Here is a 27,510-nt window from a genome sequence, read left to right on the forward strand (position 1 = left end):
GTCATGCCAATAAAGCTTATTTGATTTGTATAAAAAGGCTTCCTCTTTGCATAGAAGATACATGTTGTGACGCAGTGTGATTAAATGCATGTGTTATCTGATATTTATGGGGAAATTAAATGAAATCGGACAAGGGAAATTCACCAGGTCTGACCTTTCCGTGAGGCTCAGGAAATCTCACACTAATAACTGAGACCTCACTTTGAGAGCAACTAACAGGATTATTGTCTTCTGGTGTCTGGGAGAGGAGGGTGGGGGGAGGGGGGTTGTCTCTGGGGATCACTTTAAAGCAGCAATACTACTTTCTCCCTATACAGTATTTTTATTTTCTTCTTATGTTTATGTGTAAAGCATGTGACATTATAACCTAAACTGGCAATCGTTTGGTGCTGCTCTTATAAATCAGTACAAATGCTGATTGTGTGCCTAAGATAATGGTTGCTTCAGTCAGTGTAACTCAGCAGCTACAATGTATCCTTATATTACTACGGTAACATTATCTATTGTTACAGCTTGCAGCTGGGAACATTGGGAACACAATATCACCAACAGGAAAGTGTGGCAAAGATTTTGCACTGTTTGGGAGGTGGGCTAAAACCTGCCATAGAAATCAAAAGATACTTTACAATTGTATTAAGAGTTGTGGGAAAAAAACTGTCACTATTTAATACTACAGAACTGATTTATCTAAGATTTCACATCTTTAGCTGCTTTAAGACTCTGAATCAACAGGAAGTGGTTGAAATGCTCGCAGGAGAAGTGAGAGGCCCTGCAAAGATTCTCACCTCAATGTGGATGGCAGAGCACCGAGCTCGGTGATTACAGGGGCCCGGCGATTACAGGGGCCCGGCGATTACAGGGGCCCGGCGATTACAGGGGCCCGGCGATTACAGGGGTCCCGCGATTACAGGGGCCCGGCGATTACAGGGGCCCGGCGATTACAGGGGTCCCGCGATTACAGGGGCCCGGCGATTACAGGGGCCCGGCGATTAGAGGGGTCCCGCGATTACAGGGGCCCGGCGATTACAGGGGCCCGGCGATTACAGGGGTCCCGCGATTACAGGAGCCCCGCGATTACAGGGGCCCCCGCGATTACAGGGGCCCCGCGATTACAGGGGCCCGGCGATTACAGGGGCCCGGCGATTACAGGGGCCCGGCGATTACAGGGGTCCCGCGATTACAGGGGCCCCGCGATTACAGGGGCCCCGCGATTACAGGGGCCCCGCGATTACAGGGGCCCGCGATTACAGGGGCCCGGCGATTACAGGGGCCCGGCGATTACAGGGGCCCGGCGATTACAGGGGCCCCGCGCACAACAATGAAACTGATTGCCGGGGCCTCTGCAGCTGTCTCTTACCTTGTCCAGCGGCATCTCCTCCTGCAGTGTCATATTGTCATGTCGCCTCGAAAGCACATGGTGCCACATTGCCGTGACAATGAAATGCGGCATGGCGTGGTGACGTCAACATGCTGCATCGTTGGAGGAGGAGATGCTTCTCCAGACAAGTTAAGAGGCCCCGCAAAAGCCCCGCTTCACCAAACCCCGCAAAGTCCCACTGCACCAAGCCCCGCAAAAGTCCCGCTGCACCAAGCCCCGCAAAGTCCCACTGCACCAAGCCCCGCAAAGTCCCACTGCACCAAGCCCCACAGAAGCCCCGCTGCACCAAGCCCCGCAAAGTCCCACTGCACCAAGCCCCGCAAAAGTCCCGCTGCACCAAGCCCCGCAAAGTCCCACTGCACCAAGCCCCGCAAAAGTCCCGCTGCACCAAGCCCCGCAAAGTCCCACTGCACCAAGCCCCGCAAAGTCCCACTGCACCAAGCCCCACAGAAGCCCCGCTGCACCAAGCCCCGCAAAGTCCCACTGCACCAAGCCCCGTAGAAGTCCCGCTGCACCAAGCCCCGCAAAAGTTCCACTGCACCAAGCCCCGCAGAAGTCTCACTGCACAAAGCCCCGCAAAAGTCCCACTACACAAAGCCCCGCAAAAGTCCCACTGCACAAAGCCCCGCAAAAGTCCCACTGCACAAAGCCCCGCAAAAGTCCCACTACACAAAGCCCCGCAAAAGTCCCAGCCGGCTCTTGGATGGTGCTCACTGCTCGGGTTTGGAGCTGGAAGCCTCGTCGGTTAGGAGGTCCCGACAGTCTCTTCATCTCTTTAACGTGTTGGAGCGTCTTTATTGTTCTGAGCACGTTCCGCGTGAAATATGTATTTATTTTCTGGGATCCCCCAGCTGGAATGATTATTCTTGCCATATATGATGTGAGCCTTTTCTCTGCAGCAACGAAGGTGCAAGCTCTCCCTTCCACAAAACATCATATCCAATTGCAATGCATCAGGTGCAGGGCATTCAGTAGCATGTGAAGGGTAGAAAGTGCACAGGAATTTCCTGTCTGTAGTTATTCGGAATATGTTTCTGACAAAGGCCTACCGTGCTATCAAGGAGGTTCCCGTGCTCTTAACAAGACCGTTTGCAAAGATCACACCAATTGTGGTAAAGTCCAATACGAGCATATGCCAGGAGCCATAAACGGCCAAGGAGAGGCTGAGCGCGGCAGTAAATCTCGCGCCTGCAATACAGTCTGCCATTCGCCCTGGAGATTTGACCATTTCATGGTGTCAAATGGAATACGTGTAATGTGGGGAACGTTTTGTCTGGGAGAATCTTTACACTTCATCTGAAGGCCATTCCATCAGGAGGAGGAACAGCAGGTGTGACCCTGCATGGCCTGGGGGGAGCACACGGGGTGGCAGGCGAATTTAGGGAGGGGATTAATAATGCAGCCCTATCTAACATTAAGACAGGAGAGTTGTATTATTAAAGGGTGATTTTACTCACATAAAGACTCTAGCCTTCCCCAGGCTATGATGGTAACAGAAGTCCTTCCCCAGGCTATGATGGTAACAGAAGTCCTTCCCCAGGGCCATCTTGTGCCAAGAAGTGCAGACAAAAAACCCCACAAAAGTGCTTTTGAGAACCATGGGGTTGTGTAATACGTTTGTGCTGTTTTATGCAGCTATTTGTGTCTCGCTTTTGAAGCAAAGTGATGTAAAGATAAGTGATGTATATGAAATTTATAGCCACATTGTCTGTACATGTCCGATTGTTGACCCCACGCACAATCTGATCAGGCGAAAACGTGACTGAAGATGTTATTTAGAACATAATGATCTCTGCAAACTAAAGAGAATAATGTTGGTGTTATTAACAGAGAATGAAGCGGAGGCGGAGAAATGGGGAGAACATGGACAAGGTTTCACTATGAGCTTGTTAAACCCGTTCAGGGGTGTGGTGCGGTGACTGAGCTCTTATGATAATGATGTGCCTTGGAATCCAGCAGAAAACATACCCTAACTCTTCAGTATGTTCTGGGTCCTGTACCACCAGCTGTACCTATCAAACAGAACTTTTGTGTGTGTGATAAGCTGCAAAAATGACAGGATTGAAATGGGGATGGCTTGAATGTGGCTCCATCCAGCAGCGGTAAAGGAACTGCAGTGGTACCTATTATGTGCAAAATGTTGGCGGGTCCGGAAAAATAATCAGTGTTTCCAGCCCCCAGACAGAAAACGGCACTCTAATAATCATGCTGATTATGTGTAACACTGCCACTAACGAGCACTAATTACACATCAGGAAGGTTTATATCACACGCAGGTTCTCTACGGGTATATGCAGGGGAGTTGGTGCCTCAGGTGAGGACGCTTTAATTATTGGTGGTCTCCATTCTATTAGATAAAGCTTGGGACCATAATGTGCGGCCATACTCAGTATGGTTGTATACTGTAGCATGTCCAGAGAGGAAGCCATGAACTGCTACACATCTCCTTTATATAAGACGCGTGTCATAATAATCTGCTACAACCTTTTGTTCCTTTACCTACCACACAATAACCATCATGATATATACATATATAATAACAATAATATCCCAACTAATAAGGCTAAAGACCTGCCTCTTGTTGCCATAACTTCTCTCTCCTCACCAAGAACTCTCATCTCATTTACTCGTACATTTGCAGTGCCGTGTGTACACCCTTTCCACTGCAATAAAAGTAGACATACTTTTCCAGGACATACAGTGTTGCTTGATACTTAGAAACCCCAGCTCTAAACATTAACAGTTACAAACATGGCCCCCTTTCAGGTGGTTTCATGTGGTTTACAGTATCCCTCCATTCTGTGTGAGTGGCCCAGTGAGAGCCCAGCGGCCCAGTGAGAGCCCAGCGGCCCAGTGAGAGCCCAGCGGCCCAGTGAGAGCCCAGCGGCCCAGTGAGAGCTCAGCGGCCCAGTGAGGGCCCAGTGAGAGCCCAGCGGCCCAGTGAGAGCCCAGCGGCCCAGTGAGGGCCCAGTGAGAGCCCAGCGGCCCAGTGAGAGCCCAGCGGCCCAGTGAGAGCCCAGCGGCCCAGTGAGAGCTCAGCGGCCCAGTGAGAGCCCAGCGGCCCAGTGAGAGCCCAGCGGCCCAGTGAGAGCCCAGCGGCCCAGTGAGAGCCCAGCGGCCCAGTGAGAGCTCAGCGGCCCAGTGAGGGCCCAGTGAGAGCCCAGCGGCCCAGTGAGAGCTCAGCGGCCCAGTGAGGGCCCAGTGAGAGCCCAGCGGCCCAGTGAGGGCCCAGTGAGAGCTCAGCGGCCCAGCGAGAACTCAGTGAGAGCCCAGCGGCCCAGCGAGAGCCAGGTGAGAGCTCAGCGGCCCAGTGAGAGCTCAGCGGCCCAGCGAGAGCCAGGTGAGAGCTCAGCGGCCCAGCGAGAGCCAGGTGAGAGCTCAGCGGCCCAGCGAGAGCCAGGTGAGAGCTCAGCGGCCCAGTGAGAGCTCAGCGGCCCAGCGAGAACTCAGTGAGAGCCCAGCGGCCCAGCGAGAGCCAGGTGAGAGCTCAGCGGCCCAGCGAGAGCCAGGTGAGAGCTCAGCGGCCCAGCGAGAGCCAGGTGAGAGCTCAGCGGCCCAGTGAGAGCCAGGTGAGAGCTCAGCGGCCCAGCGAGAGCCAGGTGAGAGCTCAGCGGCCCAGCGAGAGCCAGGTGAGAGCTCAGCGGCCCAGCGAGAGCCAGGTGAGAGCTCAGCGGCCCAGTGAGAGCTCAGCGGCCCAGCGAGAACTCAGTGAGAGCTCAGCGGCCCAGCGAGAGCCAGGTGAGAGCTCAGCGGCCCAGCGAGAGCCCGGTGAGAGCTCAGCAACGCAGTGAGAGTTGAATGCTCCAGCGAGAGCCAGGTGAGAGCTCAGCGGCTCAGTGAGAGCCCAGCGGCCCAGTGAGAGCCCAGCGGCCCAGTGAGAGCTCAGCGGCCCAGTGAGAGCCCAGCGGCCCAGTGAGAGCTCAGCGGCCCAGTGAGAGCTCAGCGGCCCAGTGAGGGCTCAGCGGCCCAGTGAGGGCTCAGCGGCCCAGTGAGAGCCCAGCGGCCCAGTGAGAGCCCAGTGAGGGCCCAGTGAGAGCCCAGCGGCCCAGTGAGAGCCCAGCGGCCCAGTGAGAGCTCAGCGGCCCAGTGAGGGCTCAGCGGCCCAGTGAGGGCTCAGCGGCCCAGTGAGAGCCCAGCGGCCCAGTGAGGGCTCAGCGGCCCAGTGAGGGCCCAGTGAGAGCCCAGCGGCCCAGTGAGAGCCCAGCGGCCCAGTGAGAGCTCAGCGGCCCAGTGAGAGCTCAGCGGCCCAGTGAGGGCTCAGCGGCCCAGTGAGGGCTCAGCGGCCCAGTGAGGGCCCAGTGAGAGCCCAGCGGCCCAGTGAGAGCCCAGCGGCCCAGTGAGAGCTCAGCGGCCCAGTGAGAGCTCAGCGGCCCAGTGAGGGCTCAGCGGCCCAGTGAGAGCCCAGCGGCCCAGTGAGGGCTCAGCGGCCCAGTGAGAGCCCAGCGGCCCAGTGAGGGCTCAGCGGCCCAGTGAGGGCTCAGCGGCCCAGTGAGGGCCCAGCGGCCCAGTGAGAGCTCAGCGGCCCAGTGAGAGCTCAGCGGCCCAGTGAGAGCCCAGCGGCCCAGTGAGGGCTCAGCGGCCCAGTGAGGGCCCAGCGGCCCAGTGAGGGCTCAGCGGCCCAGTGAGGGCTCAGCGGCCCAGTGAGGGCCCAGTGAGGGCCCAGTGAGGGCCCAGTGGCCCAGTGAGAGCCCAGCGGCCCAGTGAGAGCCCAGCGGCCCAGTGAGGGCTCAGCGGCCCAGTGAGGGCTCAGCGGCCCAGTGAGGGCCCAGTGAGGGCCCAGTGAGAGCCCAGCGGCCCAGTGAGAGCTCAGCGGCCCAGAGGGCTCAGCGGCCCAGTGAGGGCTCAGCGGCCCAGTGAGAGCCCAGCGGCCCAGTGAGGGCTCAGCGGCCCAGTGAGAGCCCAGCGGCCCAGTGAGAGCTCAGCGGCCCAGTGAGAGCTCAGCGGCCCAGTGAGAGCCCAGCGGCCCAGTGAGAGCTCAGCGGCCCAGTGAGAGCTCAGCGGCCCAGTGAGAGCCCAGCGGCCCAGTGAGAGCTCAGCGGCCCAGAGGGCTCAGCGGCCCAGTGAGAGCTCAGCGGCCCAGTGAGGGCTCAGCGGCCCAGTGAGAGCCCAGCGGCCCAGTGAGGGCTCAGCGGCCCAGTGAGGGCTCAGCGGCCCAGTGAGAGCCCAGCGGCCCAGTGAGAGCCCAGCGGCCCAGTGAGAGCCCAGCGGCCCAGTGAGAGCCCAGCGGCCCAGTGAGAGCCCAGCGGCCCAGTGAGAGCTCAGCGGCCCAGTGAGAGCCCAGCGGCCCAGTGAGGGCCCAGCGGCCCAGTGAGAGCCCAGCGGCCCAGTGAGGGCTCAGCGGCCCAGTGAGAGCCCAGCGGCCCAGTGAGGGCTCAGCGGCCCAGTGAGGGCTCAGCGGCCCAGTGAGGGCCCAGCGGCCCAGTGAGGGCTCAGCGGCCCAGTGAGGGCTCAGCGGCCCAGTGAGAGCTCAGCGGCCCAGTGAGAGCCCAGCGGCCCAGTGAGGGCTCAGCGGCCCAGTGAGGGCTCAGCGGCCCAGTGAGGGCTCAGCGGCCCAGTGAGGGCCCAGTGAGGGCCCAGTGAGGGCCCAGTGAGGGCCCAGTGAGAGCCCAGCGGCCCAGTGAGAGCTCAGCGGCCCAGAGAGCCCAGCGGCCCAGTGAGGGCTCAGCGGCCCAGTGAGGGCTCAGCGGCCCAGAGAGCCCAGCGGCCCAGTGAGGGCTCAGCGGCCCAGTGAGAGCCCAGTGAGAGCTCAGCGGCCCAGAGAGCCCAGCGGCCCAGTGAGGGCTCAGCGGCCCAGTGAGGGCCCAGTGAGAGCTCAGCGGCCCAGAGAGCCCAGCGGCCCAGTGAGAGCTCAGCGGCCCAGAGGGCTCAGCGGCCCAGTGAGAGCTCAGCGGCCCAGTGAGGGCTCAGCGGCCCAGTGAGGGCTCAGCGGCCCAGTGAGGGCTCAGCGGCCCAGTGAGGGCTCAGCGGCCCAGTGAGGGCTCAGCGGCCCAGTGAGGGCCCAGCGGCCCAGTGAGAGCTCAGCGGCCCAGTGAGGGCTCAGCGGCCCAGTGAGGGCTCAGCGGCCCAGTGAGAGCCCAGCGGCCCAGTGAGAGCCCAGCGGCCCAGTGAGAGCCCAGCGGCCCAGTGAGGGCTCAGCGGCCCAGTGAGGGCTCAGCGGCCCAGTGAGGGCTCAGCGGCCCAGTGAGGGCTCAGCGGCCCAGTGAGGGCTCAGCGGCCCAGTGAGGGCTCAGCGGCCCAGTGAGAGCCCAGCGGCCCAGTGAGAGCCCAGCGGCCCAGTGAGAGCCCAGCGGCCCAGTGAGGGCTCAGCGACCCAGTGAGAGCTCAGCGGCCCAGCGAGAGCCCAGCGGCCCAGTGAGAGCCCAGCGGCCCAGTGAGAGCCCAGCGGCCCAGTGAGAGCCCAGCGGCCCAGTGAGAGCCCAGCGGCCCAGTGAGAGCCCAGCGGCCCAGTGAGGGCTCAGCGGCCCAGTGAGGGCTCAGCGGCCCAGTGAGGGCCCAGCGGCCCAGTGAGGGCCCAGGTTACGTTCTTTCTCTTTGCTTAGCCAGCTCTGCCTCATGTTGCACAAATGACTGCAGGCTGTATTTACTAAGCTGTGCTAAGCCATTAGACTCATTAAAGTGCATGAATGTAAACAAACTAAAGGCGTCTTAGTAAATAGGGGGGATTTCAGTAAATATTTCTCATCTCCCCTTCCAGATAACGAGTACGGTATGTGTAAATAATGATGATGTAGCTGCAAAGGCAAACCAGATCTTATCTTGCATCAAACGGGCAATGGATGGAAGGGAAGTAAACATCATTATGCCCCTTTACAAAGCATTAGTAAGACCACACCTTGAATATAGAGTAACATTTTGGGCACCAATCCTAAGAAAATACATTATTTAACTAGAGAGAGTGCAGAGAAGAGCCACAAAATTAATAAAGAGGATGGACAATGTAACTTATGAGGAGAGGCTAGCTAAATTAGATTTATTTACATTAGAAAAGAGGCGTCTAAGAGGGGATATGATAACTATATACAAATATATTCAGGGACAATACAAGGAGCTTTCAAAAGAACTATTCATCCCACGGGCAGTACAAAGGACTCGGGCCATCCCTTTAGGTGAGAGGAAAGGAGATTTCACCAGCAACAAAGGAAAGGGTTCTTTACAGTAAGGGCAGTTAAAATGTGGAATTCATTACCCATGGAGACTGGGATGGCAGATACAATAGATTTGTTCAAAAAAAGGTTGCACATCTTTTTAGAAAGGAAAGGTATACAGGGATATCCCAATTAAGTATACATGGGAAGGACGCTGATCCAGGGATTAGTCCGATTGCCAATTCTTGGAGTCAGGGAGGAATTTATTTCCCCCCTTATGACATATCATTGGATGATGTCACTCTGAGGTTTTGTTTGCCTTCCTCTGGATCAATAAATAAGTATAGATATAGGATAAAGTATCTGTCGTCTAAATTTAACATAGGTTGCACTTGATGGATGTACGTCTTTTTTCAACCTCATCTACTATGTAACTATGTAACAATGCAACACTATGCAACTCTATGTAACACTATGTAACTATGATAATAATCTCCTTGTGATTTATGGGGAAGGGGTCCTGCCTGTTTTCTGGTAAATTTAAATGGATTTTAAGAAGGGGGGAACTTCCCACATTTGGCATCGTGACCAGGATATAAGGAGTCCACCATGGCATTTTCACATCTAAGTATGTATAAGACACCTCTGTCTGACTGCAGTATGTGTAACTTGGAGAGGCAAAATGAAGCCTTGTTCGGTGCTGACTGAATTGTTTTTCTGACCCATGTTTATGATGCTACTTATGATCAGGAAAGTTAGTGGCCACGTTCCTTCAACAAATGTCCTCATCTATTTCTCCCATCTTACCTTAGGTTGTCGTCTTGGTCTTTTGATATCCTTTGGAATCCAGCTTCGTCCAACGCTGGCCATTTCCTTTGGCAATATGGCCCACTGCCATTTTGTTTTCTTGCCCCTCGTGATGGTGTCACAGACTGTTGGTTGCTTCTGTGCACATGTGTTATTTTTCCAGACTCTTTGGGTTATACCCAGCATGCATCTTTCCATTCTTCCTTGAGTCTAAAGCATCTGAATTATCTTCACATTTAGGGTCCAAGTTTCACATGAATACGTGAGAACAGGCAGAATACACGGGTCAAACACTTTTCCTTTGGAAGATTGTTTTTTTTGCTAAATACACTTCGTCATTCTCCTATTGATTTCTTTCAAAGGGTTCTCATCCATTGATACTTGCTGTCCAGGGTAGTCATAGTGTTCATCTTCTAGTTCTGTTCTATTTATTTGTCGGGTTGATATATTTGTTGAACTTCACCTTGGTCTTGTTGAGATTCATGTGGGGGTCCATCTTGTTCCTGTGATGCGTTGCTGGAGGTCTTCTGGACATGTGGCAAAAATAACAGTGTCACCTGCAAATCGTAGGTCACAAGTTTTGAACAAAGTAGGAGGTGTGTTTGTGTGTGTGTATACACTGTATGTGTGTTGCTGGATATGTGTTTGTTTGAGATGCTAGTCAAGTAAGGATTATCCTGGCAACCTTGGAATGTTGTCCTTTGAAAGGTGAGGATTCTCAGGGTCCAGCTGAAGAGTCGGTGAGAATGAGGACTCACACAGAGAGACGTGTATAAATTGACGGGAATGTGCGGAGTTGTAAATAAATTGTTTAAAGTGCCATGCATCTCTGAGGCTTCCTCCTGCCCCTCCTTGTGAATTATGGTGATGGTGTCCTGCCTGTTATCTTGTAAATGTAAATAGATTTTTGGTTCTGTGGAGCGGGAACATACGTAGACATCTTTCCATAATTACACCAATTAAAAAAGGAAAGCAAGCAATCAAGTAGACCTATATCAAACTGCTCATTATCTCCTAATTCCTTGCGTAATTCAGGTCATACCAAGTTATTATTAGTAAAGATGATTCACTGCCAGTAGATCTAAAAAATGTGCTTGAATGATTCCTGGGTGTTCATCCGTTCTTCTAAATAATAAACACTTAAAGCACCGATTCCACAAGGCAGCTATACCAGTGCGGCCCTGTGCCGACATGGAGACGCATGCCCAACGCGAAGCCCTGTTCCAACGCGCTCTGCCTGTCAGCACTGATGAGGGCGTATGAGGGCAAACGTGTGGTAAAGGGGATTTTTGGAAGTAGATAGTCATTCCTAGTATTAGTGTGTACTGCTGCATGTTACAGTATCTTGCAGAAGGCAGGATAATGGCGTGGAACACGATATAATAATGGTTGTCCTCAGAACGCCCAGTGCAGCTGCGATACTCCAGCACAACTTGTTTATTTAGCACTGGAGATGTGTTTAGTTTAGATACAACATTGTAGCATGCATACTGCAAACACTGTTTCTTTTTTAGTTGCCATTTTTTGTTACATGTTCTTTCTCAGCTATAGACGCTTTTCCGCCCCTGGATTTGATTTCTAGCTTATTTCACCTATTAATTATTCCTCCCTTAGTCAGGTGTGGAGTCCTTTCACACGCCCTGCGGGCGGTCATTTCCAGTGCAGGGTGCGCTATTTAACAGCTGATTTTATCAGTCAAATATTCTCTTTGACAAAGCGCATTCGCAGGTGCGAAACGCGTTAGTGGTTTGTCTCCATCGCCACGCTTTTGATGTCAGTAAAGTTTTCTATTTTTGGCCATACCTCCAGCTTCTGACTCCGCAGTACCCCGCTTTTTCGTGGTTTTTTTGTTGAATCCCCATCACGGCTGGATGCATGCCTTCAATTTCCTCCGGCGCAAGGATCATGAATGAAGTGTGAGTACAGCGATCTGTTTTTGTTTTACATCTGACTCTTACACTTACTCCTGGTTATGAAGACAAGTTCTCATCAGAAGACGTTCCCAGGGGTCCAGAGCAGTGTGATAGGGGCTTTGGCTTTCTTGCAGAGCTTGTTGCGTACACAGCGTGTCCTGACTTTCAGCCTTATTCTATCTGCAGTGGCATGCTCTATAGTTGGGATAGTAAGTTGCACTATTTACTGGGAGGGAAATGTTTATGAATTCCACAAGCAGGATAGTGTTTAGTTTAGCTTTTGGGAGGCTTGAGAAAGGGTGGTCGCTCACCCGAAACAAGCGATGGAGCGGACAGCAGCTATTACAGGCTCTTACTGCGAGCATAAACAGGCTTTTGATTACTTCGGTTATCTGGAAGAACTGGGGGACCGTACCAACATGTATGTATGCATATCTTTATATAGTGCCCACAGATGTACTCTGCACTTTACAAGAGAGACAACAGTACAGGTAATTATAGTACAATAAGATCAGACAATAGGAAAGGAAATCCCTGTCTGGAGAGCTTACAATCTAAGTGGTATGTTGGGAGACTGACAGAGACAGCGGTTGAGGGAATAAGTGCAGAAGATGGCACTGCTTGGCCACAATGGTTGGTAGGAGTGCCTGTGGCTGTGGGACGGTAGCCACGAGTCTGGGCTATTGGGATGCTTCATTTAAGAGATTAGTTTTAAGGTTTTTCTTAAAGGTGGAGAGACAAGGTCCTCGGCGTATTCTGTGTGAGGGAGTTCCACAGGTAGGAGACAGTGAGGGGGGAAATGGTTTAAGGTGAGATAGAGAGCAGGAGAGGTGATAGATGTGGAAAGGAGACAGTTGTGGGTAGAGCGCAGGAGACGAGCAGGGGCGTAGCGAGAGATCAGAGCGGATATGCAGGGAGGAGCAGGTGAGAGGAGAGCTTTGAAGGTGAGGAGGAGAACTTTGTGGGTGAGGAGGAGAACTTTGTGGATGATCCGAAACTTGCTGGGAAGCCGGGAGAGGGATTTAAGGAGGAGGTGAGCAGAGACTGTTCTGGGAGAAAGTGACATTATTCTAGCAGCCGTATTGTGAATAGATTGGAAAGGAGAAAGTTGTGAGACAGGGAGGCCTGTTAGCAGCATGTTACACTAATCCAGACGGGAGAGGATAAGGGCAAGCTTAGAGTTTTAGCAGTAGTGTGACAGAGGAAAGAGCAAATCTTAGCAATATTACAGAAGAAGAAACGACAAGTTTTAGCAATACCGTGAATGTGAATCGAGAAGAAAAGGGAAGAGTCAAATATCACTCCAAGGCAACGTTCTTTGGCGACAAGATAGCTGGCATAACCATTTACGGTGATGGAGAAAGGGGATATTGGGCCAGGTTTAGGGGGAAATACGAGGCGCTCAGCTTTAGATACATTAAGTTTAAGGTTGGCGGAGCACCATCCACGAGGACGTAGCCAGGAGGCGATCAGAGACTTGGGACTGGATTGCAGGAGTGAGTCGGGGTGGATAGATATATCTGTGTATCATCTGCATAGAGAGGATAGTGGAGGTCAAAGGAGTTGACGAGGATATCAAGTGATAGTGTGTATAGAGAGAAGCGGAGAGGTGCCAGAACGGAGCCCGGCGGTAAAACCAACAGACAGGTCAACAGGAGACGAACACATGTTAGCAACAGAGAGAGAGAATGTGTGATGGGAGAGGTATGATGAGAACCAGGATAAAGCTTTGCTGCTGATACCAAGGTATCTTAGAATATGAAGGAGAGTGATCGACAGTATCAAAAGCAGCAAAGAGATCAAGTAGGATTAGTAGTAAAAGCGACCTTGTGATTTCGCTTCATGTACAGTACATCATTGGCTACTTTAGTGAGCACAGTCTCTGCTGAGTGAGCTGTACGAAACGCAGATTGTAAAGGATCCAGGTTGTAAATACACTGGAAATACACCTTCCGGGGTGAGGCTGGTTTTGATGAGAAATTCACCAATACTACTTACTGTACTATATATCCCATTTTTCCCAACGCGTCCTTCTTTGTGGCAAACCTGGAGTCTTGGACATTATACTGTAGCTGTAACAGAGTGGATTCCCGACAGGGAAACCCTGTCCACACAGCCTGATACGGCACTGAGGAGGTTAACCCCAAAGTAGGCTATCTTGATTAATCTCCTCAGATGACTCGTTAGGGGGATAAAAAACCCACAGAGACTCACTACAGGGATTTCTCTGGCCAGGAAGATACCAGACCACACAAGGCCTTACAGAACCCTAACCCAGCCGAAGGTAACTGACCTCCACTCTGTTGGCTAGCTGCTTTGTTGTTGGTATGGGGCCTAGCCCCCCAAACCCATAGATAGGGGGTATGGAGAGGTGCAGTGAGCGCTCCCAACAGGAGTTGGGCTGTTTGTTCTGTTTTCCTGTTAACCCTGTGTTTGCTGGTAATAAGCGGTTTGTTTTGAAAGTTGTGGCTAATAAAAAGCCTATTTTATTTTCTCTAGAAACCTCTGCAAACATCTCCTAACTTTGATCCTTTTCTGATTACCAGATTAGAAAGCCCCCCCTCGGTCTCCATAAATTGAGTACTTTTAAAATCGCATAATAAGCTTTTTTCCAGGTGGTGTTTAACTGTGTGCGTCAATATTAGTTAGATGTAAAGATTTTCTTTCTATTTTCTCTGTATACTGTATTTTGCCGGTTCTGATTTTTAGATATCGGGTTTTTTTGAGCTGTGCGCCTTAATAAATATAATTTAGATGACTTCATGCGTCTCTTTAGGTGCAGGTGAAAATCATTGCTTCCTATTTTTTTTAGGACTTTTGGGTGGGGGCCTTGTTCTCCTGGTTGCTTTTTCTGTGCTGACCCAATATCAGTTGTACAGACAGGAGATGTACAGACCGGAGACGTACAGACCGGAGACGTACAGACCGGAGACGTACATCTCTGGAGATGTACAGACCGGAGTTAGTGACTTCCACTCATAATGATTTAGAGAATATTAGAAACTTTTTTCAATCAGTAAGTGAGTCAATTGTTTAAACTGCGACACTAGCACACAGACACGAAATCCTCTTTTTAGAGAGAAGAGGCTTTCTCCTGGCAACCCTTCCAAACCAACCATACGTGTTCAGTCTTTTTCTAATTGTACTGTCATGAACTTTAACATTTAACATGCTAACTGAGGCCTGTAGAGTCTGAGATGTAACGCTTGGGTTTTTTGCAATTTTTCTGAGCATTGCACGGTCTGACCTTGGGGTGAATTTGCTGGGACATCCACTCCTGGGAAGATTGGCAACTGTCTTGAATGTTTTCCACTTTTGAATAATCTTTCTCACTGTAGAATGATGGATTTCAAATTGTTTGGAAATGGCTTTATAACCCTTCCCAGATTGATGGGCAGTAACAATTGCTTCTCTAAGATCATTGCTGATGTCTTTCCTCCTTGGCATTGTGTTAACACACACCTGAATGCTCCAGACCAGCAAACTGCTAAAACTTTGGCTTTTATAGAGGTGGTCACACTTGCTGATGATCAATTAATCAAGGGCATTTGATTAGCAGCACCTGTCTGCTACTTAGCATCTTAATTCCTATGGAAGCAGTAAGGGTGTACAGGCATACCCCGGTTTAAGGACACTCACTTTAAGTACACTCGCAAGTAAGGACATAATCGCCCAATAGGCAAACGGCATCTCACGCATGCGCCTGTCAGCACGTCCTGATACAGCAATACCGGCTCCCTATCTGTACCGAAGCTTTGTGCAAGCGGGGAGACTATAGACCTGTTACAAATGCCTTATTTACATCAGTTATGCACGTATATGGCGATTGCAGTACAGTACATGCATCGATAAGTGAAAAAAAGGTAATGCTTCCCTTTAAGTACATTTTCGCTTTACATACATGCTCCGATCCCATTGCGTACGTTAATGCGGGGTATGCCTGTACTTAGTTTTTCACACATGGCTTCTCCATTTTGGCTTTATTTTTGTTAAATCATGACACAGTGTAATATGTCATGTGTTGTTGTTCATCTGAGGTTGTATTTACCTAATTTTAAGACCTGCTAAGGAACAGATGGTTGTTATTCTGTCCTGATATGTAAAACCATAGAATTCAAAGAGGGTGTACTTTCTTTTTCACACCAGAGTGTGTGTGTGTGTGTGTGTGTGTGTGTGTGTGTGTGTGTGTGTGTGTGTGTGTGTGTGTGTGTGTGTGTGTGTGTGTGTGTGTGTGTATAATGTTGTGGGTACTGAGATTGTGTGTTTATTAATTAACAATCCCGATTTAAATATGTGACATTTGTTTAGTTAACATTTCAATCTCATTTGGGACCTTTATTTTGGTAAGGGTAAAAGAGTTAGAGCAGAGCATCTCTGCGGAGCTTTATTCTGTAAGGGGTAGAGCAGAGCATCTCTGCAGAGCTTTATTCTGTAAGGGGTAGAGCAGAGCATCTCTGCGGAGCTTTATTCTGTAAGGGGTAGAGCAGAGCATCTCTGCGGAGCTTTATTCTGTAAGGGGTAGAGCAGAGCATCTCTGCGGAGCTTTATTCTGTAAGGGGTAGAGCAGAGAGGGCAGATGGCATTTCACAAAACCATTTTAGCTTCTCTGTTACTAGACCAGTCACAGTCCAAATGGAACAGCTCCTTTCATCAGAACTGGGGAGAAAGATCATATTGAATTGGATCACTGTCAATAACTCCACAATATCATCAACACACCAAACCCTCTGCCAAGGGGTCTTCACTGACTCACCTTCATGCCTCAATTCAAGCCCTTACTGGGATGCCTCCTATTCTGCATATTCCGCTATGTGTAAAACATGGAGGTCTCCGCGTATAAAACATGGAGGTCTCCGCGTATAAAACATGGAGGTCTCCGCGTATAAAACATGGAGGTCTCCGCGTATAAAACATGGAGGTCTCCGCGTATAAAACATGGAGGTCTCCGCGTATAAAACATGGAGGTCTCCGCGTATAAAACATGGAGGTCTCCGCGTATAAAACATGGAGGTCTTCGTGTATAAAACATAGAGGCCTCCGCGTATAAAACATGGAGGTCTCCGCGTATAAAACATGGAGGTCTCCGCGTATAAAACATGGAGGTCTCCGCGTATAAAACATGGAGGCCTCCGCGTATAAAACATGGAGGCCTCCGCGTATAAAACATGGAGGTCTCCGCGTATAAAACATGGAGGTCTCCGCGTATAAAACATGGAGGTCTCCGCGTATAAAACATGGAGGTCTCCGCGTATAAAACATGGAGGTCTCCGCGTATAAAACATGGAGGTCTCCGCGTATAAAACATGGAGGTCTCCGCGTATAAAACATGGAGGTCTCCGCGTATAAAAACATGGAGGTCTCCGCGTATAAAACATGGAGGCCTCCGCGTATAAAAACATGGAGGTCTCCGCGTATAAGGTGGCGCTTCCTATCTTGTTAAAGCTCACCCCCTCCCACATTTAAATGGTTAAGGGCTCACTCCATAGCATCTCCCACTCTCCGGGGAACTTGCTTGCTTGCAGTATGATTGTGACAAATCTAATACAGAGTGCTTTTCCTGGTAATGTACAGGTTAATAAAAGCTTCAATCAGACTTAGAACTATGCAACTAATTTTGACAGATTTATTATAAATCATTCTTCCTGGTAATAACAGGTTATTAAAAATTTATATTAGTATTTTGGACCCTTCAGATGTGGTCTGCCGTGTAGTGGCTCAGGGGCTTACAACACTTTGGCCAAAATGTTAAACTAAAAGACCATTTTATTTAATAGATATCTATACATATATATTTAGGCACTGTACCGTGTATAAGTTTCATTGGATGTGCACTGAGCTCTGTGTGTTTCATGTTCTGTCTCTGGTTTTGCATTATAGTGCTTCCAACAGTAATGTGGAAGGAGGTAGTAGGGCCAGGTTTGGGAGGGAGTATGAGGAGCTCTGTTTTTGCCATGTTAAGTTTAAGTCGGTGGAGGGCCATCCAGGATGATATCACAGAGAGACATTCAGAAACTTTGGTCTGTACAGCAGGTGTAAGGTCGGGGGTTGAAAAGTAAATTTGTGTGTTGTCAGCATATGATTAGGTCACCTAGAGAGAGTGTGTACAGAGAAAAGAGAAGAGGTCCCAGGACAGAGCCCTGGGGTACCACCACAGAGAGATCAATAGAGGAGGATAAGTGTTAGCAGAAGAGAAAGTACGATGAGAGAGGTAGGATGAGATCCAGGATAGAGCTATGTTCCGAATACCAAGAGTATGGAGAATGTGAAGGAGAAGGTGGTCCACGGTGTCAAATGCGGCAGAGAAGTCGAGTAATATGAGCAGAGTGTAATGACCTCTGTCTTTGGCAGCATGGAGGTCGTCAGTTATTTTAGTGAGGGCTCTATCAGTCAAGTAAGCTTCTCCCCAGTCTCTTTCCCCATACTCTGATAGTAATGTGCACTTCTCCCCAGTCTCCCCATACTCTGATAGTAATGTGCGCTTCTCCCCAGTCTCCCCATACTCTGATAGTAATGTGCGCTTCACCCCAGTCTCCCCATACTCTGATAGTAATGTGCGCTTCTCCCTAGTCTCTCTCTATACTCTGATACTAATGTGTGTATCTCTCTTGCAGGGCCACGGATGCCCTGAGCACTGTCTCGGGTACTAGAAATACTACGCTCACCTTCACCATCCGTCCTGGAGCCAACCAGCCAATCATGTTACAGAACAGGACGCCCGAGTTTGATGGAAGGATGACGGGGATGAGACGCGCGCCCAGTCCTGTGGTGTCTCCGGCCGAGATTAACAGAGAGATCAAGCCTGGTCCCCTTTCAGCTCCACCCTGCTCTATGTCCGATGTCTTCATCTTACCCAGCCACCCCCCCACTGGGGACCTTTTTGGAATGGGCATTGGGAGAAGCAGGTCCCCTTCCCCTTCCATATTACAGCAGTCGATTTCGAATAAGCCTTTTTCAGCAAAGCCGGTCCATTTGTGGACTAAACAAGACGTAGCGGACTGGCTGGAGAGCCTGCACCTGGGAGAACACAAGGAGATGTTTATGGACAATGAAATAGATGGAACCCATTTACCAAGCCTTCAAAAGGAAGATTTAATAGACCTCGGGGTCACGAGAGTGGGACACCGAATGAACATAGAGAGAGCTTTAAAGCAACTGTTGGACAGATAAAAAAAAATTACAAAAATACCTATTGTTGCCTCTTCAACTTCTATTTTAAAATCCTTTTCTTTCTGACAGTTGAATTTCTTAATGAGGCCTGAAGATGCGTATATAAAAAAAACTACTCATTTAAATATCTTTCTTTACTGCAAGTTGAAATAGCTGTACAGATAGTTTATAAGCACAATATTTTAAGAAGATAAGTGGCTGGTCTACTGGGGGCTGCGTTTGTGTCACTTTAGTTCTAGAAAGTTAAATCGGGGGAGGAAAAAAAAAAAAAACTTTTGTGATTTAATAATACTATTTCTGTGGAATAATTATTATACAAAAAAGTTTTTGACCTTTTTGAAAATCGGCCTCATTTGGATGCATCTGAACCAGCAGAGCTGTGTTATATTTTTTATCTTTACTAGAACTTACTTCTTCATAGAAGAATGAATATTTCTTCACAAGTGGTTAGAAATGGCAGCCGTTCCTAAATATATATATATATATACACATATATATAAAAAAAAACAATTTTAACTGAAACCCCTTATGGAAAACAAGTCATTACCCCTCCGAGGCGCCAGAGAGTCCTGCAATGCTCTGCGACACGTTGCAGGCCCCTGTGGAGCGCGAGGGTTAGAACTGCTGTGTGTTCTTATTTTGCAGGTCACGATTTGTATCAGAGAGTTCCAAGTATCATTGTAATAAAAAAAAAATCAAGTCTAAAGATGTTTTATTTGGGAGTGCTTTCAGTTTTTCCATAACCAGCTGGGTAACACTGTACAAAATTCTGCATACTCATTACTGTTCTATAGCCATTCTTCAGTAGTGGAATCCTCAGCCTCGTTATAAGTGTCAAAATGGTATTTTAACCATCATTTGTCTTCCACTTGGTGATAATTACAGAATTAAATATATAAACCACTAATGCCATGCTACTTTTTTTTTATTGAACGCATGGTATTACCTCTTCCGTGTGCCAGGGTGTACAGTAGGTGAGGAGCAGCAGTAACACAGATCTGCATTGATGTGCAAGGGGATTCTTTTTTTTGTCGCAGCTTGTTTGAGGAGCTGAGCTGGAATGTGAGGGTACCATTCCCAGGACGGATGTGTTTCCTGCTTGTGTATCTTCTCAGGCACTTAACGCAAATGTGTACTTAATAGAAACAAGATGAACTAAAGAGCTAATTAAATAGTATATTTTTACATGGTGTCTTATGAAAGAACGTATGGGGCGTAGGATATTAATCGTCCATGTTCGCTGATTAAACAGATGTGCCATAATTACTTAGCATACACACCGTTTCACTGCTGGAGGGATCTGTAACGCGTGTCAGAATGCTGAGCAGCAAAAGGCCCTAGGAAGTGAGGCGGATGAACTGCAACATACAGCTGTATCCCATGGGAATCGTTTGTAAGGATACAGAGTAACAGATCACTCAATGAGCTGTATCCCATGGGAATCGTTTGTAAGGATACAGAGTAACAGATCACTCAATGAGCTGTATCCCATGGGAATCGTTTGTAAGGATACAGAGTAACAGATCACTCAATGAGCTGTATCCCATGGGAATCGTTTGTAAGGATACAGAGTAACAGATCACTCAATGAGCAGTATCCCATGGGAATCGTTTGTAAGGATACAGAGTAACAGATCACTCAATGAGCAGTATCCCATGGGAATCGTTTGTAAGGATACAGAGTAACAGATCACTCAATGAGCTTTATCCCATGGGAATCGTTTGTAAGGATACAGAGTAACAGATCACTCAATGAGCTTTATCCCATGGGAATCGTTTGTAAGGATACAGAGTAACAGATCACTCAATGAGCTGTATCCCATGGGAATCGTTTGTAAGGATACAGAGTAACAGATCACTCAATGAGCTTTATCCCATGGGAATCGTTTGTAAGGATACAGAGTAACAGATCACTCAATGAGCAGTATCCCATGGGAATCGTTTGTAAGGATACAGAGTAACAGATCACTCAATGAGCATGTGAGGAAACGGACAGGAGCTTTCGTTTTCAAACTTTTTGTTACATGGTGTAATTAAAAAAAAAATTCTCTACATGCCTAGTTTATGTAATTTTTGTGTATACAACATTTTACAAAAACGTGTACATTATGTAAAACTTGCACAGCGGCCAGCGATGGGGACATCGCGCGCCCCTTTTCTGTTCTTTATTATATATGAAACTAATGACTAGATGTGACTGTTGGTTTACTAAATGTACACGTCACAGAGGTCTTTCCTTGTGGTACTTTAATTAAATAAAGTGATTATTCTGAGAAAGGAAAACATCATTAATTCCAGTTAAATTGATCATGCCAGAGCCAATATTTAAAATGATACTTCCCCATTACAAACACAAAGCGTTTCTTTTCAGGAAGCCTATTTCTTGCTCTAGTTTGTGTTACAGATTGTGTGTTCACGTTGTTAATGTTGCTGTAAGTTTTGTGCTTTAATTCCGATGATAAAGAACTAACTAAACCAAGCTACTGTAATTGCACTTTTCCCATTCCTTAATACTACTGTACGGCAACCAAATTTACTGTAAGAAATAAATATATTGCACTACGGTTGTGGCTCTGATTGCAGGCACAAATGTTCAGATTGGATTCAATAAAAAAGACAAAAGTTGCCAAATGTTGAATTCAAGTGATTAAATTGTACAGGAAAACCAAGGGGGTGCTGGGGCAGGAGAGATGGGTGCTGTGACAGGATTGTGGGGTGCTGAGGTAGAATACAGGGTTGCTGGGGCAGGAGAAAAGGGTGCTGGGGTAAGAGGCGTGCTGGGGCAGGATAGTGGGGTGCTGGGTAGGAGAGAGAGGTGCTGGGGCAGGATAGTGGGCTGCTGGGGCAGGAGAGAGGGGTGCTAGGACTGAGAGGGTGCTGGGATAAGAGAGTGGTGCTGGTGTAGAATAGAGGGGTGCTGGGGTAGGAGAGAGGGGTGCGGGGGCATGAGCTCGAACTTCTACAGTTTAAGGCGTATTTTAGAATTGCATCCAAATGTTTCACGTTTGAGACTCCATTCTTCCCCTTTAACAATATCGTTACTCGATCCACCAGACACTCCTCCCATATAATGTAGACACAAAAATGCACAGTTTTAGGGCCTATTCAGGTAGCTATGGTAAGCTCGCTGCCATAGCCATCGGTTTGGCGTTTGTAATCACGGTATCAGAAAGAGTTATCACAAGTCAGAAAGTGCCAAACCGCTCGGGATTGCAGTGTCCTTATCTGAGTCTTTTTCTAAATTCTACCGCCGCAATCTGCCTGCAGTCTGTAGGAGCAGCACAGAGAGAGCTGCCTCTCCCTGCACAGCTCTTACAGGCGATCTCCCTGCACAGAGAGCTGCCTCTCCCTACACAGCTCTTACAGGCGATCACCCTGCACAGAGAGAGCTGCCTCTCCCTGCATCTCCCTGCACAGCTCTTACAGGCGATCTCCCTGCACAGAGAGAGTTGCCTCTCCCTGCATCTCCCTGCACCGCTCTTACAGGCGATCTCCCTGCACAGAGAGAGCTGCATCTCCCTACACAGCTCTTACAGGCGATCACCCTGCACAGAGAGAGCTGCGTCTCCCTGCACAGCTCTTACAGGCGATTGCACTGTTTTTAATTTGATGAACATATTACTGAAGCAGGGGATGTCCGGGACCACCCTGCTTGCCGAATTACAGACCTCCGTAGAGGTATACGGCAAGTTTAAATGTCCCTGTCACGTGACGCAGGAGAACTAAACTTGCAGAAGATACCGGCAACCCATACCAGGGCCTGTACCTCAGAAATCAGGGGAGTCCCTGGACCTGAAATTAACGGGGGTCAGGTCCAGACACCTTCTGCTTCAGTAGTATGTTAATAATATTAGAATAAAAACAGCTTCATTACCTTAGCGGCTAACCGCTACTCTTAAGTTAATGAAGAGGTTAACCACCACTACCCAGTTTGTTGGTGGTAGAGGGTGTGTGTGAAGGTTATAGTTGCCCCAGGGAGGGTGTTTAGGCCTGTATTCGCTAAGGTGTTGTAACTGCGAAGGTAAGGGAGGGGTTAATCCCTCCCAGGAGGCCCCCTTTCTGAAGGTGGCATTTGGCCTGTTGTGGGTGTTGTCCTACTGGGTGGGTAGTGGGAGTGGTAGTAACCACTAAGGTAATGAAGGGGTTAACTCCTCCCGCAACTTTCCCGGTAGGCCTAATTACCCACCCTGGGGCAACTAGAACCTTCACCCACCAACAAACCGGACATTGGTATTAAACCCCGTCATTACCTTAGCAGTTGGGCACTAAGGTAATGAAGCTGCCCGTAAATGTATTTTTATTACATAGCGTTGAAGCAGGGGGTCTCCAGAGCTGGTATTAATGCGGGGCAGCTGTGGAGACACCCAGCTTCAATCCGATGCAGTAAGAATACATTTTCTCCATCGGAGGCACATCGTGGATCCCATCTCGCCTCCCTTCAGGTGGCGAGATCAGAACGTGCGAGTTGCAGCCGCGATGTGAGTCTCGGCGCTTCCTGAATAGCTCGATCTGTCCAAAAAAAATGTGAGTTTGAGCATTGTTTCAGTGCGGCCGATGTGGAAGAAGCAGTTTTTAAGCGAGTTTGGCATGTTATCGGACCTTTCTGAATAGTCAGGCTCCGGCCTCAGTCTCGCCTGCAGCACGTACGCCTAGCGGCGCGTGCACAGTTTAAAGCCGCTATCGCCATTCTCTGGGGGAGCTCTAGGGGAGCACGGGGCCATAACGGGGGGGGGGGGGGTGGGCATGATGGGGCATATCTGACCTATTGGAGCTCACGACCACGTGATCGTGTCGTGGCACAGGAAGACAAAATTCTTGTCTTCCCTGCCAGCTTATGCGTCACAGCGCTTTGCGCACACACCCACTGGGGCCTGCCACATAGAGGGTTGTGGTGTGTGACGTGGGTGCCGCAGCGGCCACTGGGGACCTGGCCTTACACGTACTAACTCGCTACAAAAGTGCTCAAAACTGTTGATGAGTGACTTATCGAAGTTTACTGAATAGGCCTTTTAATCTGGTATTGAAGTACTCTGGTATCAGTATGTTGTGCCTGCTGGAGCTCAGAATGGAAACTTACCTTACCCCCTCTGCTAATGACAGTACAAATAATAAATAGTCTTACATATCTGTCCATGCTGCCCAACAAATCTCACGGTTTCCCAAAGTGGCTACCAAGCCTCTTGGTCTCTCATGGGAGCACCTGCAACTGCCCCAAATCACAGGTATTCTGAGGCTCTGTTTGTACCTGAAGTTTTGATACCTATGAGCGACTCCTAAGTGATGGAATTTAGTGTCAGAGCAGAACGTACCGAGCAGAACCCATAGAGACATGTCCCACGCCCCACGTCCACATTTGAAATCATCTTGAAGTTTTTACTTTTTCTGATTCCCGTGTCTACTGAGACGCGGAGCTCTGGGTTCAGAGAAGTTCTGCTATTTTGGAGGGGATGGGAAATTGTATCCGGAGTGGGTCTTTTTTTTTTCCCCTCAAGAATTTGAATGACCAAAAGTGTTTCCTGGTTCCAAGGTTTGAGATGGAAAGTAAATGTGACTTAATCTACTCTTTTTCCATGTTGTCCTCTGTGAGAATCTCACATCCAGGCCATAGATGCCAGACATGTTCATATTCAGGACCCTGGAGAGTGCCAGGTAGAAAGCCGCTCTCACTGTGCAATTCTGCTCCAGAGACGCATTACCGTCCTAACCGGTGCTGAAATGTTATGGACCACTGGTACTGTTAGGGTTACAGACACTGACCTATATTCAACACTTCATGGCTTAGGATATTTAAAGCATTACACCTGATATTTTTTGGGTGGCTTCCATTGGAAAACCTCAATGCCATTTTAGAACCACCCATGGAGTTTAAAAAGGAATAAAGGCAACTAATAAGGTCAAAGAGTGAGATGACACGTTTGATGTGGTGACTAAGGGGGTAGTTCTGTAAAGCCCCAAACAGCTGCTTCAGCTTATATAAAACGACCCCCTTAGTATCATATGAAGCCAGTGACGGTCTCCACATTGTAAAGCAAGGATTAAACTATGCACATTTACTGTCCCATTTCGACATAGACGCTGGCACATTTCTGGGGCTATGTTATAAATATGACCACCTCTCTGATGTGCTGTAGGCTTTCTGGTGTGATCACTTTATTCTGTGGCTTCGGTGCATGGGGTTTTGACTGTTCTGTATGAATATCCCAGCGATGTGTACGCTGTGAGGACAGGACAGGACGGAGGTGATCTGCAAAATCTCTCTTTAAAAAGACAGTGGAATTCCAAAGTTTGTGAATAAAAACACAAAACAAAAACTCGCTTCTCTGGTTGCTTTTTATCCGACTTTGCGTAGTGCTCCAGTCCTCCCATGTGCGCTGCGCGCCGCCATTTTTGTCTGCCTGCTTCTCCGGTTGTGAAAATGACAAAAGTTAAAAGGTGGTTATCTGCTACCTGCAGTGTTCTGCGATTCTGTGTTACCGAGGAGCAGTCTCTTGGGGTCAGTGGCTCTCACTCGCCGTCACCACCACCGCACAGTTATGTTTATGGTCTCTATGAACAAACGCTAATGACACTGTGTACAAGGAGCGCGTTGTGACACGCAGCGCTGCGATTACTTCAGCGTAAAGGCGCTTCTGGAGGTATTGCAGCTCTCAGGGCCACGTAAAAGTGGAAGATTCTCTCAATAGAAAGCGCAGACTGAGCGTATATTGCAGTTTTCCACGTCACAGGCCACTTCTCCACGTATGGCAGGCGCAGTGCACAGGGAGCCACGCATGGCAGGTGCAGCGCACAGGGAGCCGCGCATGGCAGACGCAGCGCACAGGGAGCCACGCATGGCAGGCGCAGCGCACAGGGAGGCGTGCATGGCAGGCGCAGTACACAGGGAGGCGTGCATGGCAGGCGGAACGCACAGGGAGCCACGTATGGCAGGCGCAGTGCACAGGGAGCCACGCATGGCAGGCGCAGTGCACAGGGAGCCGCGCATGGCAGGCGCAGCGCACAGGGAGCCGCGCATGGCAGGCGCAGCGCACAGGGAGGCGTGCATGGCAGGCGGAACGCACAGGGAGCCGCGCATGGCAGTGCACTGGGAGCCGCACAGGGAGCCACGCATGGCAGGCCCAGCACACCGGTAGCCGCATGGAAGGCGGAACGCACAGGGAGCCGTGCATGGCAGTGCACAGAGAGCCGCACATGGCAGGCGCAGCGCACAGGGAGCCACGCATGGCAGGCGCAGCGCACAGGGAGCCACGCATGGCAGGCGGAACACACAGGAAGCCGCGCATGGCAGTGCACAGGGAGCCGCACGGAACCACGCATGGCAGGCGGAACACACAGGGAGCCGCGCATGGCAGTGCACAGGGAGCCACGCATGGCAGGCGCAGTGCACGGAGCCGCATGGCAGGCGCAGCACACAGAGAGCCACTCATGGCAGTGCACAGGGAGCCGCACATGGCAGGCGCAGCGCACAGGGAGCCGCATGGTGCCACGCATGGAAGGCGGAACGCACAGGTAGCCGCGCATGGCAGGCACAGCACACAGGGAGCCACGCATGGAAGGCGGAACACACAGGGAGCCGCACGGAGCCACGCATGGAAGGCGGAACACACAGGGAGCCGCACGGAGCCACGCATGGAAGGCGGAACACACAGGTAGCCGTACGGAGCCACGCATGGAAGGCGGAACACACAGGAAACCGCACGGAGCCACGCATGGAAGGCGGAACACACAGGTAGCCGCGCATGGCAGGCACAGCACACAGGGAGCCACGCATGGAAGGCGGAACACACAGGGAGCCGCACGGAGCCACGCATGGAAGGCGGAACACACAGGGAGCCGCACGGAGCCACGCATGGAAGGCGGAACACACAGGTAGCCGTACGGAGCCACGCATGGAAGGCGGAACACACAGGAAACCGCACGGAGCCACGCATGGAAGGCGGAACACACAGGTAGCCGCGCATGGCAGGCACAGCACACAGGGAGCCACGCATGGAAGGCGGAACACACAGGGAGCCGCACGGAGCCACGCATGGAAGGCGGAACACACAGGGAGCCGCACGGAGCCACGCATGGAAGGCGGAACACACAGGTAGCCGCACGGAGCCACGCATGGAAGGCGGAACACACAGGGAGCCGCAGCATATGCACCAATTTGAGTAAATCCTGCGAGTGAGCCAGTTACTCTGATTCAGCGTTCCGGTTATAACTGACAAAAACACCAACTCATTATCTTGCTCTTCCAGTTAAAACCGATAAATGGAAATAAAGCCTCATTTCATATTGGAGTAAACCCGGCCACATATCGGATATAAAGGCAATGCGTCGCCACATGATGTCATATCACCATGACGCCGTGATGCGGATGGAGAAGGGCTCTTCTCTTACAGGGGCCTCCGTAAGTGCGCTAGCAAATTTTGGGGGGCTGCAAATGCCGCCTTGCAAAACAAACCATATGCATTAGGAAGACAAACGCCTAGCATTTTATGGCAATAATATATCACCTTCTCATTCCGCAGACTGTAAAGAGATTGGAAAACTAGTGGGGCTGCTCTTGGCTATTTCTGTTCTCACAGATCTTCTTACACAACTCTGCAGCCTGACGGCCTTTCCAGTTCAGGGTTATTGGAACAATGAGAAGATCTGTTACAGGGTTTGCTCTGTCTATATCACTTGCTTTCTGCCATTAGACTTTAAAAAGTAGAACTGAAAGTTCACAAAACACAAATTATTGAAATGTTCAGTCTTCCAAGAAAGGAGAATTACGGTCCGATTGTTAGAGGTGTCCAAACATCCTAAAAATGTCTTCTGTGAACTGAATTCCCAAAAGGCAGTACTTATATCAGGTCCCTGTGCAGTGGATCTTCATTCTGCAACAAAACGTGAGACGCTTAGGATGGGGCCATGGTGCTGCAGACAGTGCGGAGGTGTCCGCACGCTGAGCGATCAGATCGCCTTAAGGCAGTGATCGTGCCCATGCGGGGTGCAAGAGGGGGGCGCGCGTTGCGCAAGAAATCAGTTGAAACTGATATCTTGGCGCGACAGGCCGGTCACGTGAGCGGTTCGCCCAATGAGGGCCAACCAGCTCTGTGACGCCCCTACGCCTGCCCTCATGGTGCGGCACGTCTCCACTGGCCACAAAACGCACCCGCTTCACGCATGTGACG

General features: G+C 50.1%; 1 protein-coding gene across 10 annotated transcripts in view; it reads left to right on the forward strand.

Annotated features, from left to right (window-relative positions):
* SHANK2 (SH3 and multiple ankyrin repeat domains 2) overlaps nt 1–20,913 on the forward strand; it is a 468,530-nt gene extending 447,617 nt beyond the window's left edge. For all 10 annotated transcript variants that reach the window (XM_075567606.1, XM_075567608.1, XM_075567607.1 and 7 more), the window contains one exon: nt 17,795–20,913. In XM_075567606.1, coding sequence (XP_075423721.1) covers nt 17,795–18,350 — 556 coding nt within the window. In that variant the 3' untranslated portion in view covers nt 18,351–20,913. The remainder of the gene's footprint in view (nt 1–17,794) is intronic.
* The last annotated feature ends 6,597 nt before the right edge of the window (nt 20,914–27,510 follow it).

Source organism: Ascaphus truei, chromosome 12, assembly GCF_040206685.1.
Source record: "Ascaphus truei isolate aAscTru1 chromosome 12, aAscTru1.hap1, whole genome shotgun sequence".
Lineage (NCBI taxonomy): Eukaryota > Metazoa > Chordata > Amphibia > Anura > Ascaphidae > Ascaphus > Ascaphus truei.